The 17,020-nt window shown below is 43.7% G+C and overlaps 2 protein-coding genes across 3 annotated transcripts; one reads left to right on the forward strand and one right to left on the reverse strand.

The window, feature by feature from the left end:
• On the forward strand, positions 5,452-8,166 carry LOC8080551 (WAT1-related protein At5g07050). Its single transcript, XM_002465804.2, has 6 exons — positions 5,452-6,217; positions 6,360-6,422; positions 6,597-6,713; positions 6,849-7,089; positions 7,235-7,545; positions 7,670-8,166. Exons 1-6 carry the CDS (start codon positions 6,015-6,017, stop codon positions 7,854-7,856), a joined length of 1,122 nt encoding a protein of 373 aa, XP_002465849.1. The 5' UTR covers positions 5,452-6,014; the 3' UTR covers positions 7,857-8,166.
• On the reverse strand, positions 9,857-13,433 carry LOC8085475 (protein ALP1-like). 2 transcript variants are annotated; one of them, XM_002468453.2, is made up of 5 exons: positions 13,253-13,433; positions 13,028-13,149; positions 10,906-11,249; positions 10,286-10,811; positions 9,857-10,191 (listed from the first exon to the last, which is right to left on the reverse strand). In XM_002468453.2, exons 2-5 carry the CDS (start codon positions 13,092-13,094, stop codon positions 10,184-10,186), a joined length of 945 nt encoding a protein of 314 aa, XP_002468498.2. In that variant the 5' UTR covers positions 13,095-13,149; positions 13,253-13,433; the 3' UTR covers positions 9,857-10,183. The 2 variants fall into 2 exon arrangements, with proteins under 2 accessions (XP_002468498.2, XP_021319215.1); XM_021463540.1 differs by lacking the exons at positions 9,857-10,191; positions 10,286-10,811; positions 10,906-11,249; positions 13,253-13,433 and adding exons at positions 11,394-11,982; positions 12,068-12,293; positions 12,380-12,916 and having other exon boundaries at positions 13,028-13,119.

Below are 17,020 nucleotides of genomic sequence, written 5' to 3' on the forward strand. Positions count from 1 at the left end.
TCCCAAATTGTAGTCGTTTGACTTTTTTAATCCCAAGTTTGACCACTCGTCTTATTCAAAAAATTTGTGCAAATATAGTCAAATTTAAGTCATTATTGAATAACTTTTATTAATAAACCAATACACAACAAAAAAGTGATATTTTGTACAAAACTTTGAATAAGACGAGTGGTCAAACTTGATATTAAAAAAGTCAAACGACTTACAATTTGAGATGGATTGAGTACAATATATGTAACTGAACAAAAGAGAGTGAAAACATTACAAAATATATATTAAATAGTAACACCAAGCCAAAAGCAGTAGATGTGTTTTGCACTTAAAGTCTTCAATCAAATGTCGATGTCCTCTTCGGCCTGTGCATGTTTCTCGGGTGCGTGCTGTTGCATATATATCTTGAACGGATATATCGCCTCTCAGTTCAAAAACGGTATCAACTGATGAACCATGAAAATAGGTAAGTAATAGACGTAATAGAACAGTAGAAAAAATGAATCACCTGTATAGGAGGAATATAGTATGTAAAAGAAAAAAAAAACACCCATATATGAGGAATGACCAAATGAGGGACTCCTACTACAATGCACGAATATAAATACGTTAATTACAAAAGATAGTAAATTTTTTTCTGGTGAAAAAACATACTCCCTCCGTCCCAAAACAGATGACGTTATGGGATACGTGTAGGTCAACTTTCTCAACTTTGACTAGATTTATAGAAAATACGTGCAATATTTATATATCCAAATAAATTTAATATGATAGTATATTTAACGATCGATCTAAATTTTCTCAACTTTGACTAGATTTATAAAAAAATACGTGCAATATTTATATCTTTAAATAAATTTAATATGGTAGTATATTTAACCATTGATCTAATAATACTATTTATGTATTATAAATATTAATATCTTTTATATATAGTTGGTCAAAATTAACAAAACTGACTTCTCGAAAAGCGAAAATGACTTCTATTTTCGAAGATGGAACATGTGAAGGGTGGGTAAGAAATATCGTGAAAAAATGACTTGAGAACATGCAATTTTTTGGGCAAACACCGGTGTTTACCTATGTGTAAAGGTCTAAGTCGATAAATAATAATCAACCAGATATGTTCGACGTAGAATTTAAGAATGAAAATAGGTGGATAGAAGGATTCAAGACAAAGCACATTTTTCAATTTATTTGCTCTTTTATAATTTAGAATTAGTTAGTAGATAGATAGATAGATAGATAGATCATCTTAGCATTGTTATTGAGGGGTATTGTTTTAGTATATCCTTATTCAAAATTTGCTTGATGATTAGGTTTTGTCACTATTGGTCTAGGAACGCTACTAACGTGTGGCGACATAAGAGAAGACAAAATAGCCATGAGCTTATTGCACGAAAGAAACTAATAAAGGCCAAGCCCAAGCCATGTGAGTCTTGTCATGCTGGTTATGACTGTTAGAACATAAAACATTGCATCGCTAAAAGCATCTCCACTATATACTTTTATCTAATTTCATATGCCTAGAAGCACCCTTTTAGAAGATAGGGGTGCTGTTGGCTTGCTGCATATCTCCTATCTCATCTTCTATACCTATATTTTTTTAAAAAAATATCTAAAAGAAGCATCATTTCTCCTAAATAAAGAAGTCAACTTTTCTCCTTAACCCTAAAGAAATATAGAAGACAAGTTTTAGATAACCTGCTACATCGTGGTCTCCTATATCCTAAATTAATTTTAAGACACTATTCTAATACACCTTATAGAAGATGTATTATAAGAGACCTAATAGAAACGCTCTAAGACGCTAACTAATCCTGCGTGACAAAACGAAGAAGGCAGGGAAGTCGGCACCCACGCCCACGTTTGGTATGTACACCATGCCTGTGCTCCTATTGCTCCTTCTCCTTTGTCATATCATCTACCACTGCACGTGTTTCCCACCTCCCCAAAATCATTAGCAGACTTAGAGTTGGAGCATTTTATTTGGGGGTGTAGAAGGGGACATAGGCAGACAGCAACAGGGACAGTCATGGATGAAATATTGTGTTGATTAATGATCTATGGAAGATGTGTTATTATTAAGCGGACTTAATCAGGGAGGCTAGAGGTGGGGTGTATCATGGGCGTGGGTAAGAAACTTTGATTTTTAATTTGGCTTGAGTCGTTTGGTTATTTAGCAAACATCATTGTTCTTCACTTGAACTTGACACGTTAGATGTAAAAATCTAAAGGAAGGGAAAAAACTTAGATGGGTAGAAGGATTTAAGGTAAGAGATATCTTTAAATTTCTTTGCTTTTTTACAGCATAATGTTGATAAAAGGCTTTGGTCCATCCTTTAGATGAATAGCGATAACTAACCAGAGACGTTAGATGTAAAATATAAGGGAAGGGTCGAAAACTTAAGCGGGTGGAAGGATTTAAAGTAAGAGATATTTTTCAGTTTCTTTGCTCTTTTATAATGTAGATAGATCATGGATATCTGGACAAGGCTGCCTAAGTTTGCCGGCGTGGATAACAAGAACCTTGCTAGGCTATGGGCCTGTTTGGTTCGTGTTTCTTAGGAGCCTGGTTCGTATCAAGGAGCCAGGCTGATTGGAGCGAGGCTGATGTCATGCAACTCGGTCTGTTTTGGTTGGTTGCATAAGCTGAGCCCGTATGAGAAGAGATGTTGTTTGGTTGCTCGCATGAACAAATGTTGCATAACATAAAAATATTAAATAATCATCAAAATAATATTTACGTTACATAAATACACTCTAATACATCTTATTTATCTTAATATTTGCTAATCTTCTTTAAAATATACTAATATCACTTAATACATACTAATTATACTGTAATAAGGTAATTAGGAGATTAATACTCGCATCCGGTCAGCCAGGCCCGCCAGAAACGCTCGATTTAGGCGTTCTCCGCGAGCCTGGCTCGCGTTGTACGGTTGCATGGCAGCAGCCTGACCCTGCCGCTTGACCAGGCAACCAAACGCCGGCAAGTTGCATGCGGCGAGCCATGCATGGCCTAATGCAGGCAACCAAACGCCTCATATGAGAACCATTTTGGCTCTCTTGCAATAGCAAGGGGAAACTTGCTAGCATAGGAATAGATAAGTTGACTTAGACATCCAAACAAGCTTCTAATTCTAATTCCTAGCCCAAGTAGGTTGACACATGGCATGTTTGGTTATCTTTTTTTTTAGCAGAAGGTTTGGTTATCTCTGTCTGACCTAGATCGACAGCGCTTCATATACTTGATTTTAGTTTTTTTTTGTGTGACAAGACTATACTTGATTTTAGTTGTCTGGGCCAGAATCACATGCCTAACATGCAGCTGCCTCGGAGGCTGCGAACCAAACAAGCCCCATAGTTCTTGGCAAAAGATGGAAGCACGACCAGGCCCATGATCTCACACACTCTCGTTACGCAGGGCCCCCACGGCCCATACCAAGACATACGGCCGAGCCAACAGGCCCAGTTACACATACGCTGTGGCCCGGTGTGCCTGCAGCGGACATTGTCACATTGAGCGCCAATCCTCGATCGTGTTCGCAACTTGCCGCTGCAGAGTATTTCCGGGTTCAGATTCTTGCTGCAATGTTGCCGTGACCATGGCAATTGGCAAATAGCCGAATCCACCCCGGCCACCGGATCTCTCTCCGGGTGCCCACTGACCAACTGTAGTGTACCATGAAGCATCATCGGCGCGCCATGAGATGATAAGATCATTTTCGCCCTCGCATAATATTATTCCAACTCCGATCCAAAGGGCAAACTTGCAGCTACTTTTTGTGGTTGTGCCCAGGAAATACCACTGATATTTCATCTGAGCCTGAACCCAATACCACACCATCTGACTGTCTGAGTCTGACTGCCGGGCACAAATGGGGGCGCAACCAAAATTCTCTCTGCCGGCTGGGAACAGATTCAGTTCTTCGCCCGGACGGCGACGGATTCCATTCTACGCAGTCGCAGAGATCGACACCGCGTCCGGCGATGACGCAACCACAGAGGCAGAACAGCGTGGAGACCAGAAGAGACAGTCAGAATTGCCAATTGTTCGATGACACACACACACACACACACACACAACGCCGCCTACCTGGAGGCCACCACCCATGCACATTCTTCTCTCCGCGACTCCGCCCACTAGAGATGTTCGCCACTCACTCATCGTATACCTGACCTGATCGGCTATCTTTTTTCACAAAAGCTGTTGGCGCCTACATCCGGCGTCTGATGAGCGAGGAATTCTTGCTCGGTTGCTCTTGCAGGCTTGCAGCGCAGTAACGCACCCGTTGTATTGCACGCGAAAGGCAATCCGGCGATCCGGTTTGGTGGGATGCGTGGCGCACGTCGCGGCCTTCTGAGCGGCCAGCATCTCGCTGTTGATCGAGTGCACTCATGTAGATGAAGCAAGCTTCCGTCTGCATGCATAACGAAGTTGGGGATCAGGTCAATCATGTTCTTGGCCGCACGCTGAGATTTACCGACCCGCAGGCGCTTAATGACCACAAGTTAATCTGTAGTGGTTTGTTGGAAGAAGTGGTAATAAACTAGGCATGGATTAAGTTAAGTGGATGCTCCATAGAAACCTAAGCTAGCTAGATGTTGCAGATTAATAATAATACTACACACGAAAGCATAGCTAGCTAGCTTAACGTACGGGCTGGGGCTCAGGCTTTAAGCAAATCCAGCACCGGTCAGCGAGCAGTATCGAGCAGAAAGCACTTGCCTTTGGTCCGTGCTAGTGTTTTGGCTTTCCCGTCTTGCTTTCCTTTTAAAAATTCAGGGTCAGCTTTTACAAAAATCATATAAGCACACAGGCACAGGCACGCAGGCCCGCAGGATCCCTGTGTCCGCTTCTTTTGAAATAAAATCTTTTTGTACCACTTGAGCGAATATGTTTTTGTTTCCAGCTCACGTAGTGCATCAGGGAAGTGACAATAGGAGAGGATCTCCACTCCACCTGGACACTAGTGTCTGATAGCAACAGGAGCTCACGTACACGTAGCAGCAATATGTTCAGCTAACTGAAGCTCCATCAATCTCTTGGCTCTGAACAGAGGTGGCAGCTGGAAATCAGACACGTCATGGCATAGCATACCTGCAACAGATTGCACTGTCATCATTGAAACTGTAAAACGCATAGCTAGCCCAGTGCCCAGACTGAGCTCAATTCAAAACACGGCAGCAGATCGAGCACCTCTCTATCTGAAAGGGGCCAGGCCACGCACGCACATGCTGCATGATATCCGCATATATATCTTTCACGCTACAAACACAGGGCCAAATAAACCGAAAGCATCGGCACTGCTGCTAGTGCAAGTCTACCAGGACTCCAGGAGCGCTGGTATTTCAGCTTTCGCACGCCTCCAGATCATCTTAATCATATGAACACACACAAACACACACGCACACACCATCAGTTTTCTTCCATCTTTTTTTCTTTTTTGACACAGTAAACCCAGCTTTTATAGAAAGCCAACATAGACAACATAGCTAGCGTATGTATTCTGTAATCATGTTCATATCCTCCCACACATCGTACGTCCTTCCCAGGATTAGCAATTTGCTCGGCACATCCAGTTAGGCCGATGCCGATGCCGACACCAGCGACAAGTTCCTGCTGCTGCTTCTTCAGGAAGCCGAGGGAGAAGAAGAGGACAGTGTTGTGAGCGCTTCCCGCTTGCCGTTTTGGCTGTTGCTGTGTGCGTTGAATTCAGGCCGTAGCTATCACATATATCAGGCTATCACATCCACGGTGACAGCACCATGCATCGGTTATTCATCAGGCAGTAGTAGTGGCCTGAGTTGGAGCAGATCGAGCAGAGTGATGATGAGGACTTCTCTCTTCACTAGCCCACGGCACCACAAGGCACAAGCTAGCTGCCTATATAAACCAGCTCGCTCCGCTCTTACCACAACCGATCCAGCTTTGCTAAATTGCTTTGTTGTGCTTGTTGAGCTGAGCTGAGCTGATCAGGTGCACTACTAGCTAGTTCTGCTGCAGGAAGCTAGGAATGGCTCTGCTGGAGGTCGCAGGAGGGTTGTGGGTGCGGTACGCGCCGCACGTGCTGATGGTGCTGGCGCAGCTGTGCTACACGCTCATGTACTTCATCACCGAGGCCGGCTTCAACCAGGGGCTCAACCCCTACGTCTACATCACCTACCGTCATCTGCTCGTCGCCGTCCTCATCTGGCCCTTCGCCTACTACCAGGAGAAGTAAGCTCGATTCAGCTCTCTTCGGTCCGCAAGGACTAGTTCTATTTGAGATGAAGAGTGAACGATGTGCTCTGAGTTTTCTGAACCCTGTTCGATCAAATGCTCATGAGTTATGCATGATCTTGTCTCTTTTTTGTTGCAGAGGGTTGAGGCCTAAAATGACGCTCATGCTGTTCATGGAGATATTTGTGCTCTCGCTTCTCGGGTAAGAGCTGAGCGTGATCATTGAGAAGAACACATAACTGATTCTATCTCTTCTTCTTTCTTTTTTGTGAGAAAGAAAGAAAACGGAAAGAAAGTAGCTTGCACGAAATGCCAGCCTACGTGGGAGAGAAAATTAAAAGAATTCTATTAACACATCAGCCTACGAAAAATGCAGGGTGAGCTTAACTCTGAACATGTACTTCGCGAGCTTGAAGTACACTTCCCCGACGTTCGTCACCTCCGTGGTGAACACCATTGCCTCAATGACGTTCGTCATCGCCATCATCCTCAGGTGACAACTGACAAACATTCCCTCATCCTAACCACACACCTGACGTGCGGAGACGTGGGTTAGTTTCAGTATGTCAGTCAGTTAGTTCCACCAACTGACGCCCATCATATATATCCATCTTATACTTGACTTCAGGATGGAGATCGTGGACGTGAAGAGCCTACGCGGGCTCGCCAAGATCGCAGGGACGGTGGTGTCTTTCGCGGGGGTGACCACCATGACTCTGTACAAAGGAGCAGCCATCACCAGCCTCTGGAAGTCGCCTGTTCATATCCCCGGCAGCGGCAGCGGTGGCGTTGGCCATGATAGCTGGGTGAAAGGGTCAGTCCTCGCAGTGGCCAGCTGCATATGCTGGTCCATCTGGTACATCATGCAGGTGTTCATGCAACCTCTATCAGACCGTCACACACAAAACAGATAAACATATTGGAGATCAACATTACTCTGAAATTAAAACTGACGAAACTTGCTTGTCTATGCATCTCATTCTGGTCGATGCATGACGACGGGCATGGCCGCAGGCGTCATCTCTGAAGAGGTACCCGGCGCAGCTCTCGCTGACGGCATGGATGTGCACGGTCGGGGGCATCCAGTCCACTATTTTCACGGCGTTGATGCAGCACAAGCCGGAAGACTGGCGCATCGGGTTCGGGCTCAAGTTCTGGTGCATCGTCTACTCGGGGATCGCCTGCAACGGCTTCACGGTGTTCGTGCAGCTGTGGTGCACCGAGAAGAAAGGCCCCGTCTTCGTCACCATGTTCAACCCCCTCTCCACCATCATGGTCGCCATCCTGGCCTACTTCATCTTCGGCGAAAACCTATACGTCGGCAGGCACGTACATACGCACTGTTGGCGGTGTCACTCTTCCTGAAGTTCAGCGATGTCCTTGGCTGATGAATTCTGATGGTTTTTTTTTTTTTTGCATTGTTTGCTCTGACGATGTACGTACGTGCAGCATCATCGGAGGCGGGGTTGTGATTGTGGGCCTGTACATGCTGCTGTGGGGAAAGGAGAAAGACGACCAAGAAGAGCACGGCAGCACGGGCAAAGAGCGGGAACAGCTCGAGATGGACTGCGAGAAGCAGGCGAAGAAGGTGAGCGATGTGTACGAAGCGCCCAATCCCATCAAGAGAACGAAGTGAAGAAGCACCCCGGACACCGCGCGCGCGCATCAGACGGCCGGTGACTGCCGGGCATGAGCAGCAATATATAAGTGATGATGTACAGAGTCACCGATCCGATCTCGCGTCATCAGCTATGTAAATGTATGTAATGTATATGTATGTATGCAACTCGGCAACAGACAGACGTCTGGCTCGTGGATCCCATGCCCATGGGTGATGGGTGGGTGTACTACCAAATTCAGTAGTCTGTGACTGTGTGACCGTGACCCTGGCCTGAAGCTGAGTATATAGCAGTCGTATTGTGATGCTGCTGTGTCTTTTTTTGGCATGACGCGAATTGGTACGTGTCTGATTGGTGAAATATACATCGTGTTTGCCCTGCCAATGGTGAAATATACATCGTGTTTGCCCTGCCAATGCTCGGAAACATAAAACAGGCAGTCGTGGCCAACGGCAGTAGCAATGTCTGTGTCAACCAAATCAAAGTGACAAACCTTTCTAAAACAACCGAAATGACAAACCTTTCTAAAAAAAACAACATGACAAACCTTTCCAAAAAGGCCAAAAAAAAAACACGAATAGGCTGAACGGGTTGACATAAAAGTGGGTCTTTCCTGGGCTAGCCCACTTTCTTTTCTGCCTTAGCCAACAGTATGGGCTAGTTTCGGTACCTGGTCCAAAGATGTTCGCGCGACTTTTGGGCTCGAATTTGGGAACCAATTCGAAATGCAAATTTTTTCCTGTATAAAATGAGTTATTTTCTAGGAAACTCTTATAAGATTTCTGTGAAACTCCTGTACTATGCATATTCTACGGGAGACCCTGTGAAAGTTTTTACCGCGTGCCATACCGGAAGAACACGTCAGGCGTTGTTTACTTCCTTTGAGAAATTTTTTCGGGCTGCTATACCACTTCTGTTTGGATGTGGTAATTATTATTTAATTATAAACTAAATATGCTTAAAAAATTCGTTTTACAAATTATATATAATAAATTATGTAATTAATTATTTTTTAAATCTATATTCAATACTCTATGTATATACCGCACGATTTAATATGAGAGAGAATTTTTTAAAAAAAGTTAGTTCTTTTTACGAATTAAGGTCTTGTTTAGTTCCGAAAAATTTTGGAAAATCGACATTGTAGCACTTTCATTTGTATTTGATAAATATTGTTCAATCATGGACTAACTAGGCTCAAATCTTTTTTATTTATTTGCCACTCTTAAGTGTGCCAACCTGTGTGTATCAATGACATATGGGACCATATGAGTCACTGACATGTTGGCAAGGAATGACAAATCTGCAAAAACCCACCATAAAGATGGCATGTTGGTGGCAAATAACTAAAAAGCCCGAACAAGACCCCAAAGTCTCCCGAAACTTCACCACCCGTGAAAAATCACGGGGCTTTCTTGTAACGGGCTTGTTTAGTTCTCAGAAAATTTTACAAAATTTTTCACATTTCCCGTCATATCGAATCTTTAGACGCATTCATGGAGTATTAAATATAAATGAAAATAAAAACTAATTGTACAATTTAATCAAAATTGACGTGACGGGAAATGTAAAAAAATTTATAAAATTTTTCTGGTAACTAAACAAGGCACCCCAAAGTCTCGAGAAACTTCACCACCAGAGAAAAATCACGGGGCTTTCTTGTAACCTCCACCGAGGTTTTGTCGTGACTTTCGCGGACGTGTACTGACTGGCGGTAGGTACGGTCAAGGTCGTAACGATGTTTGTCAATAGAACGCTACCTCGGCTACCGTGTTCGTGTCGGCCACGGTTCTCTGTTGGAGGTACTCCCTATTTAGGGCATGTTTGGTTCATGGCCACACATTGCCATGCCTAACCTTAAGTAGTAGCCACAAGTGTGGCAAGCCATAAACTGTGGCAAAAACAAGGTGTTTGGTTAGTGACTAAGGTTTGGCAAAATAAATGTGGCTGCTGTTTGGATAGTTACCACAAAAGCATGGCAAAATATTGTGGCATGTGTTTGGTTTGCAACCACAAATGAATGAAAAATACCTCATTGTCATAGTAGGATCACACTCATTTTTCAGAGAACAACATATATATACATATATGTAGAAGGTTTAAGCCTAGGAGATTTATATTACAATACTAATTACAAAATCAGCAAGTAGCCAAGCATGGCTCATTACAGCCCAGGCAAAGTGAGCACACATCCAACATGCCATCAGTCTTCACGACAATCAAACTAAGCACATAAATAAGTTTCTGGGCACACAATATGATCAGCCACCATAAGTCATGATCACAAGCAAAATAAGCACCCAGCTAAGTTCTTCGACATGGCACAAAATATGACCAGCCAACCTCACAAGCCTTCAAAGGTTAATGCCTTCCTTGTCACATAAGAACTTGAACACCCAAGCATGTAGAGTAGCATCACTTGCATTACACAACCAGCCACGCTTACCTTTATTCTCCTTGGAAGATAAGTGCTCACCAACAAGAACCCTCTGATCTGATGTCATTGGAATTGCCTCTAGTCTTCCCCATAATGCTGCATGAGGATCACTAAGTTGTGGCATTGGAGGAGGGGCAGTGGCAGCTAGTGTTTCTCGAAGTGACTTCATTGTAGCAGATATTTCATCAGTTGAGTCTGCAAAACGACTCTTGCGTTTTGGTTTCTTAGTTGGAGAGTTCTTGGCTCTTGGACGCTTCCTACTAACTTGATCAGTGCTGGAAGATGGAATATCAACCGGTGCATGTATAGTTGGAGTTGGCAAAGTATCTGAATCCTCACCTTCAACTTCTTCAGGCAGTGTGTAGGCATTGAGGTCAATTAGTTCTCTTGAGTCATCACTATCTGAGCCATCATCAACATCCATGCATGTGTTCTGATCCATAGCCAAAGATCCATTAGCATTTGATCCCATGAATAGTTCTTTCATTTCATTGTAGAACTTAATAGGCTTAGAAAGCAGGCGTCTGGCTCTGTCCTGCATTTATGTGAAAGAACAAGTGAATTCATTTCAGAATCTAATATATATATATATATATGTATAATAATGAAATTCAGTGCAAACAACTTACACATAAACGCGCCTTTTCAGATTCTGAAATAATCACCATGCATCTAGTTTCATCAAATGTATTGCCGCTATTGCTCAATGCTATTGCAATGTACTTCCAATTTTCTTTGTGGTACCTGTAGTGGCGGTCCACTTGATCAACGGTCACCCCCATAGCAAACTTTTTGTTTAAAGCATTGGCACACAACAGGAGATGTGACTTCTTGAACTTGAATCCTACATGTTCTTTCTTCAAATACTCCATGCACCACTCAAGCATGTACTTTGTCTGATCCTCATGCCAATTCAGAGACCTCTCACGAGAAGGTACAAAAGCATCAGCCTTAGCCTTTCCCTTGGCCATGGCTGTTTGCAGCAAAAGACACACTCCATTAGTCATATGGTGTACACAAGTTGTATTAGCACAAGCATGACACACTACCCCAAGCATTACAGCTATAAATACATGAATAGAACCAACAATAATAGGCAAAGGTAGCTAGCAGCACATATTCATAATAGAAAGCATGTCACTTATATATTTGTTCCATACATGCAGCAGCAGCAGGCAAAGGTACAAGCAGAAAATACAAGCAGCAATACACAAATGTAGCAGCACCTTGGTTACATTGGCTATTATTTCGAAATTAATCTACAGCTGCTCCTACTTTATCTTCCCACATCCTTTGAGCAATCTCATCTCTTTTTCTAACCCATGCCGCATTTTCTTGCTGTATATCACTACGATTTCTTATACTCCGTGGTAGGGCTCTGTACCAAGTAGCATCATCATAGACGAACTCATCAGGACCGTCCATTAAGATCCAATTATGAAGCGCACAACAGGCCATCACAATTTTTACTTGTGTTTTCAAAGGGAAGAATGGCTGACTTGCGAAGATTTTAAAACGATTCTTCAGGGTCCCAAATGCTCGTTCAACTGTAGTTCTAAGAGAGGAATGGCGAAGATTGAATAATTCCTTCAGGTTCTCAGGCTGCCTAGTCCCCTTATACTCTTTTAGGTGATATCGGGTACCACGGTATGGGGGTAAAACACCAGGCCTTGCTGCGTATCCAGCATCAGCTAGGAAATATTTGCCTACATCATTGTTTTTGCAGGTTAATTAGCCAAGAATATAAGCAAAGTTTTATATTAAAGCTAGGACATAATGGGGTATTCCTACCTTCTGGTATGTTAAGCCCATTAGGACGTGATAGAGCATCTTGAAGCACATAAGAGTCATGTGCTGAGCCTTCCCATCCGGCAAGAACATATATGAATCTTAGGTCAAAATCAACTGCTGCTAGCACATTTTGGGTGGTATATGATTTCCTACCCCTAAACCGATCTTGCATATGGAAAGGTACACATGCTGGTATATGTGTACCATCCAAGGCTCCTATGCATCCCTACGAAAATAATTTTTTTTAATATAAATTAGATGGCCATGACACCTAAAGTAAACTAGAAACATTGATTTACAAATGAGATGTACCTCAAAATAAGGGTGAAATCTGCCCGGAGAACTTGTTATCTTTGAGTGTGTCTCAATGGATGTCATGCATATGAGGTCACGACCAAGGGTACAAAGGGCATCTAAAACATGATGAAAGTACCTACTAACCGTTTCACTTGACCTCATGAACTCAAAACCAATTGATCTATTTGACCAATGGTGCCCAACACAATGGATAAACATGGCAACTTGTTCCTCTATTGTTACATGAAAAGTGTCCTCTAGCAAGGCACGTGATCTAAGTTCAACACATAGTTTATGAAAGACAGCTTTCCGCATACGCAACTCACTTATGCAATGGGCCTCTGTACCATGATATAAACGATTTAGACGTGCCAATCTATCAACATCTCTATCTATCATGGGACCATAAGTTATGGCCCTTCTTCTTTTTCTTGATTTAATCCTATACAGATGCATGGCTAGACACACAAGAATACCAGCAATTAATCTTCTCCTCCATATATATTGGCAGTAGTCCAAGTAATATTGCACGTATAATTTTCTTTGACCCATCTAAAACATATGTTAAAAAATATGAAATCAGCAATAAACTAGAAAGAGGCATCACAATGTTGAATTATTCCTCCATCAGAAAATGAATGGCAAAGGGGGAAATAAAATTACCTTCTCTGTTGACAAGAGGTTTCCGAACTTGAACCTTCTTGATCTGAAGGGACTGGTTGTTGCGCATCACCAAGACCACAAGATGGATGGATCTACACCTCGTTCACTGAGCTGTTTCAGATCTGCACACATGGAAGAAAACCATAGCTAAAGTATCACCAGGTCTAGACACATGCATACACACAGAGAAGATGGGAAGCTGAAACTCAGGGGATGTCTGGTTACCTCGTCAATGGCCTACCCCTACCGGTGGTGCTCTCCTGGCACACAGAGGCGCGCGGCCCTCCTGCGGTGATGGCGTGGTGGTCCGGCGATGCACGCGGCGCCCTCAGGCGACCCCACAGCGGCGTCCTCGCGCGGCCTCCAGGCGGCGTCCTCGCGCGGCCCCGAGCGGCGCCCTCGCGCGGCCCCGAGCGGCCTCCGAGCGGCGTCCTCGCGCGGCCCCGAGCGGCGCCCTCGCGCGGCCTCCGAGCGGCGCCCTCGCGCGGCCCCGAGCGGCGCTCGCGCGGCCCTCGCTCGGCCCTCCGGTGGCGCCTGCGCTCCGTCCCCTTCCCTACGGCCGGTGGAGGCGGACAGGATGAGGATGAGGAGGAGTCGGGGCGGGTGCGGTAAAATACTGGGCGAGATGCCTTTTTCGACGCGGTAAAGGCGCGCCACGGAGTCTGTGGCGGCAAAATCGGCCGCCAAAGCCCGCCACACTTTACTTTCGTGAAATCTGTGGCGAGGGCGGTTTCGTGGCTGTGGCGACCTTACTTTTGCTCTGAACCAAACACCTACCAAACATGATGTGGCGAACTTCAGTTTAGGCGTGGCAGCCTGTGGCCACGAACCAAACACGCCCTTACCACGTTCGGAGTTTCGGACCCTGAAGGCTACAGAAGATTATGGGCCTTGTTTAGTTAAAAAAAATTTGCAAAATAGGAATAGTACCATTTTCGTTTGTATTTGATAAATATTATCCAAACATGTACTAACTAGACTCAAAAGATCGGTCTCGTCTATTTCGACTAAACTGTGCAATTAGTTTTTATTTTTGTCTACATTTAATACATCATGCATGCGTTTAAAGATTTGATGTGATGAGAAATCTGAAAATTTTTGCAAAATTTTCTGGGAACTAAACAAGGCCCCTCTGAAAAACTGAACTGTGGGGTGTCATGTGTGAGCCTGTGACTGAGGTTTTTTTTTAATGGTAAATAAACTACGCCCCACGGCCCAGCTGTAGTTAAAAAAAAGTCATAAACCATCCTGGCCCAGCTGGAAAAGAAGTCGCAGTAGATAGAGGAGTAAAAGCAGCGCATTTACGCCACCCTGCCGCCGCCGTACCCTGCGAGCGGCTGAGCTGTGCCCACGCTGTGTTGGTGGTCCCCGATCCACCCCACGACGCCAGCACCACCGGAACGCAAAAACCGTCGCCTCCGCACCTGCACGCCATTCCTCCACGTGACGCGCTTCCGGATTCAAAAATTTCCCCGGTCCGCGCCGACGCCGAGGCCACTAGTGCCAGCCGGCCAGGCCACCACCCAACAGGCCAACAGCCAGGGGCGCCGCGGGCGAGTCGAGTAGGGGGGCCGGCCAGCCGTCCAGCCAGCCAGCCGCGCGCGTCCGTGGGGTGGGACATCGCATCGGTCTCGCCCGCGGTCCGCAGCAGCGCGGCACGCGCCTGATTGCGTTGTGTGATTGGTTGCGCCTCTTGGCGTCTTGGGGAGTGGAGTGGAGAGAAAATGGGCAGTTGGGGACTGGCGGCTGCGGGACGGGGGTATTCTGGTGAAATTTCTTCCGAGATCCGGTGGTGGGAGTACTTGCAGCGACTGGGCCTCGCCGGCCGCGATCTGCTGGTCCATGCATTTGCGAAAACAGCCCTTTTCTTCCCATGAATTTCAACGGACATACCTATCGGACTGGACCAGTTTGCCTTGATTTCGGCCATGAAGTTAAATTATTTCTAGTTGTTTTTCTAGAGAAAATAAATAGGTAAATTATGAAATTGCATTTCATAATATATGTAGTAACACTAATTTGATGTTATAGATATTAGTATAGTCTTTTTTATGACATGTGTCAATTCAAATATGCTATTTTTCAAGGTAGAGCGAGAGTATGCGTTAACGTTCTTGGTAGCTTAAATTTGTTTCTATACTAATTATGAAATTCACTACCATACAATATCCAGGTGAATGATAATTTCTTTGGCACTCGTTGCGGACATTATCTATCATTGACGGTTGCATTATTTGCAAACGAGTAGTAAGTTAGAATGGTGGAATAAAACTAGTCGAGCACCTCTTCCAAAAGGAGTGAAATGGTTGAGCCACCTATGAGATTTTTCCTACAAAAAGTCCATCTTCTCTTCAGAAAAAGCCCTCATTCCTCATCCCCTAAACCCCTCAAGGGGGAATTTAGTTAACATATGTCTTTCGTAAAACCTATACCGCCCCTAACCCCCCCTGCCTAGGGAGGGGACTCAATCCAATAAAAAGATGGGTTGTCTATGAGTAAAGTAGATCTATGCAGTGGCATGATTTTCATGGATACCACTTTTGTCGCTTTCCATAGGATGACGCGAGGGGACAAGTGTGATCCTAGGAGCCAAGTGGTTTGCCTGTTGTTTCATTAGCGTACCTCCAATTACCAAACTTAAGTTAGTATTAGATACCACATGGTGTAGAGAAAAAGGTAAATACCCTTTTGATCTAGTGGGAAGAAAAGACATAAAATCTCTGTGTGCCATAATGCATGAGAGAGACATAACTCCTTTGACCTTTTCTCAGTACAAAAGAGAATATATGAACAAAAAAAACATGTGAGAAATAAAGAATAAAGATGACATTTCAGAGTCCATGCCTAACTCTGCCCTTAATGGTTGGAACAAGAATATAGCCAGTAAAAGAAGATAGTTGCAAGGATTTACATATGTTCAAGGCGAATGTTTGCTTAAACAAAGCATTGTATTGATTTATTGACTATTTTTTAGTATTCTGTACATTATAGGATAAGGCTGACTCAGAAGTCTACAAAAGTTTTTCCATATTGTATGTGCCACAATAAAAAAATTCTAGATTTCATTATGGGCCATTTCCTGAGAGCCAACGATTAAGCAAGAACAAATTGAAGAAGGTGTGCCTATTTTTGTGTGCGAGCTAGAGAAACCATAATGAAAATTTAATCCCACACTTATTGTTTCCCATTTTTAGGCGCATCTGCACTCAAAATCAACATTATAGCTTCACCGTTGCTAAGAGTCTATCAAGTCCTAGATCAACATATGAGCCAAATATATTTTTGTATATCATATTTATAGAAGTTTCTACTATTTTTATCAATATTCATAGTTTTACCTTGGTTACAGTGTCATATACAAAGATACTCTTGCCTAGTTATTCATTACGCGTATACACAATCATACATAAGAAAGCATTTATTTATCAATGAGGAAGAGACAGACCGAAAAAGTCACCACTGTTGTTGCTTAGATAGGGCTCTGTTCCATTGCCTAGAGGCCCTTCTTCTTATTCTTCTCCGACGAGGTTGCTTATCTTTAGATTGCTTAGGTTTAGTCAAAATAAATCTACTAGCAAAAGAGAGTTTGTTACATGCGATGTCTTTGACGAGATTATTGTGGGAAGTCATTTTTATAAACAAAAGTCAGTTTATGATTATTATCTGTAAGAGCGGGGTGCTCATGGACACTCTCGGAGTCGCTGAACTCATCCTCGATAGTGCATGCGTAGAGAGGAAAGCAAGGGTTGGTGGTGGTGAATCTGAAGTCTATGCTTTACTCGATGATTTAATCGTCATTGTTGTTTTGTATTGTAGTTTTAGATGTTCTCGATATGGTTCCAAAATATTATATCTCGCGATGTGTCTAATCTTTTTGAGGTTGGTTGGTAGATTCGATACGAGCAGTGTACTCTGGTTTTGATTTTTCTACAAAGCTCTATTTGTTTGGAGTGTCGTCTTTATGGACTAAACTCTGAAAGCATTGGATTAAAC

Source organism: Sorghum bicolor, chromosome 1, assembly GCF_000003195.3.
Source record: "Sorghum bicolor cultivar BTx623 chromosome 1, Sorghum_bicolor_NCBIv3, whole genome shotgun sequence".
In the NCBI taxonomy this organism is placed as follows: Eukaryota; Viridiplantae; Streptophyta; class Magnoliopsida; order Poales; family Poaceae; genus Sorghum; species Sorghum bicolor.

Coding starts and splice junctions, on each gene's coding strand:
- LOC8080551 (XM_002465804.2), top strand. CDS start 6,015: ATGGCTCTGCTGGAGGTCGCAGGAGGGTTGTGGGTGCGGTACGCGCCG. Junction 6,218..6,359: donor TTCGCCTACTACCAGGAGAA/GTAAGCTCGATT, acceptor TTTTTGTTGCAG/AGGGTTGAGGCCTAAAATGA. Junction 6,423..6,596: donor TTTGTGCTCTCGCTTCTCGG/GTAAGAGCTGAG, acceptor CGAAAAATGCAG/GGTGAGCTTAACTCTGAACA.
- LOC8085475 (XM_021463540.1), bottom strand. CDS start 12,916: ATGGGTCAAAGAAAATTATACGTGCAATATTACTTGGACTACTGCCAA. Junction 12,294..12,379: donor GATTTCACCCTTATTTTGAG/GTACATCTCATT, acceptor TTATTTTCGTAG/GGATGCATAGGAGCCTTGGA. Junction 11,983..12,067: donor TGGGCTTAACATACCAGAAG/GTAGGAATACCC, acceptor ACAATGATGTAG/GCAAATATTTCCTAGCTGAT.